At 46.6% G+C, this 2,066-nt stretch overlaps 1 protein-coding gene across 12 annotated transcripts in view; it reads right to left on the bottom strand.

The window, feature by feature from the left end:
- cngb1a (cyclic nucleotide gated channel subunit beta 1a) overlaps positions 1 to 2,066 on the bottom strand; it is a 30,198-nt gene that overhangs the window by 22,480 nt on the left and 5,652 nt on the right. For all 12 annotated transcript variants that reach the window (XM_061754983.1, XM_061754928.1, XM_061754946.1 and 9 more), the window contains one exon: positions 732 to 756. In XM_061754983.1, the coding sequence (XP_061610967.1) occupies positions 732 to 756 (25 nt within the window). The remainder of the gene's footprint in view (positions 1 to 731; positions 757 to 2,066) is intronic.

The following is a 2,066-nucleotide window of genomic DNA, read 5'->3' as shown; positions in this document are numbered from 1 at the left end:
CCTATTGGATTTGTTTCTTTCGTAGCATAGCATAACCTCCAATTATCATAAACATCCATCCATCGATCCATTTTCTGAGCCGCTTCTCCTCACGTGGGTCGCGGGCATGCTGGAGCCTATCCCAGCTGTCATCGGGCAGGAGGCGGGGGTACACCCTGAAATGGTTGCCAGCCAATTGCAGGGCACATAGGAACAAACAACCATTCACACTCACAGTCATGCCTACGGGCAATTTAGAGTCTCCAATGAATGCATGTTTTTGGGATGTGGGAGGAAAGCGGAGTGCCCGGAGAAAACCCACGCAGGCACGGGGAGAACATGCAAACTCCACACAGGCGGGGCCGGGGATTGAACCCGGGTCCTCAGAACTGTGAGGCTGACGCTCTAACCAGTCGGCCACCGTGCCGCTTATCATAAACAGGTTACATAAATAAACCCCACAAGATGTAGCTATAGTCTTAATTTCAGTGATTAGATTCTGTGATTTATGATTAGTGATGAATTCCCATGCGGACACTGGAAAAAAAGCCATCGCATCGTTCAAATGACAATCCCGATTTGGCCAACAGGGGGGGTTGTGTGCACGTGAGGCCTGTAGAAATGAACCTTTTTGTGAACCGATTGGATGAAAGCTTCAAGTCTTCACGAGGCTTCATGTATCCATCGCTACAAGCCGCTAGTGCGTGTGAGACCGCAAAAGGGGAAAAACACCCGTTGAATGTTCAACTCACTGTCGTGAAGGTCCCCGTCTGCTTCCTGTGCAAACAAAAAAAGTCATTCAGGGATGAGTGGGAGACGCCAAGTGTTTTCGTATACTAAAACTAATGAAACATTGGATGAATTTTAAAAATGAAGGAATCCGCCATGTTTTTATTTTTTTATTTTTTATTTTTTTTTTAAACCTGTCCTGTTCAAGTGCGTGGCCTTGAAGAATGCTGGATCTGTATGCCTTTGTGCTGGAACAGTTTTGCTGTGCAACAGGGGAGTTTGAAATATTTCCTCTGCTTCAGTTTTTTATGAATCTGTTTATTGAGAATGCAGCCAGACATAAAAGGGCTTTAGGGGACAGACAGGGGGACAGAGTGGACAAGGGGACTAGGGGTGAAAAACACAGCAGAACAATAGTGAGACAGTCTAGATATTTAAACACAAGTAACATTACAACTGTTATTTGTAGATTGGGGGGTGGGGCGGCGAGGGGGCCCTCGGTGAGGACATGCAATAACTAACCAAGAGAACCAGATAAGAAAGGACAGAAAAGGGCAGGACAGGATGTGGGAAAAAGAGCAAGGGAGTGCTACTGTCGAGTGGTGCGGTGGGGTTCTTTTTTAGTGTCAGTTGATATGTTAGTATAACCTGTGTTGTTATTAGTGATCCCAGCACAAATCATTAAAGTCTACAGTGTTTCTATCGAACTTATTAATGAATGAACACCATATCACATGCATGTTAGTCAACTGGTGTACAGAGTTGCTGAGCTGGCACATCGAGGAAGGATGAGCCCGGCCCCCTCCACTCGCAAGGGGGGGAGTCAGCGAGCCCGTCCAGCAGGGGACCCGACGGGGGAGACGCCACCCGCCACCCGCCACCCAGGACCCAGGGAGATCCTGAGCCCGATCGAAGCGCCCCGACCGTTATTTTGCGCATCTGCCTCACAGTTCAGAGGTTGTGGGTTCAAATCCGGGCTGCGGCCTTACTGTGTGGAGTTTGCACGGTCTCCCCATGCTTGCGTCATCAAATGTAATTATTTGCGTGGCTTTTCTGCGGGAACGCCGGCTTCCTCCCGCATTCCCAAAAGTTGTGCGTGTTGGCTTCCTTGGAGACTCTAAAATGCACTCAAGTGTGAATGTGAATGTAATCGAGGATAAGCGGTATGGAAAATATATCAAATTACGACACATAAAAATCTTTGAAACAAAGGTTTGTTCCAACATTTAAAAATGATCTACATGAAGTAAAACCAGGTTCAACTAAAAGGATTATTTAAATGAAGTAATAAAGGCAATGTAATTGTTTTGAACACACGCAGTGTCAAATATCCATGCTGGCACTGAATGAGTTCATTT

Source organism: Phyllopteryx taeniolatus, chromosome 2 (genome assembly GCF_024500385.1).
Source record: "Phyllopteryx taeniolatus isolate TA_2022b chromosome 2, UOR_Ptae_1.2, whole genome shotgun sequence".
Taxonomy (NCBI): Eukaryota; Metazoa; Chordata; class Actinopteri; order Syngnathiformes; family Syngnathidae; genus Phyllopteryx; species Phyllopteryx taeniolatus.
Note: the sequence above shows the minus strand (reverse complement) of the source record. Positions and strands in the feature narration are given on the sequence as shown.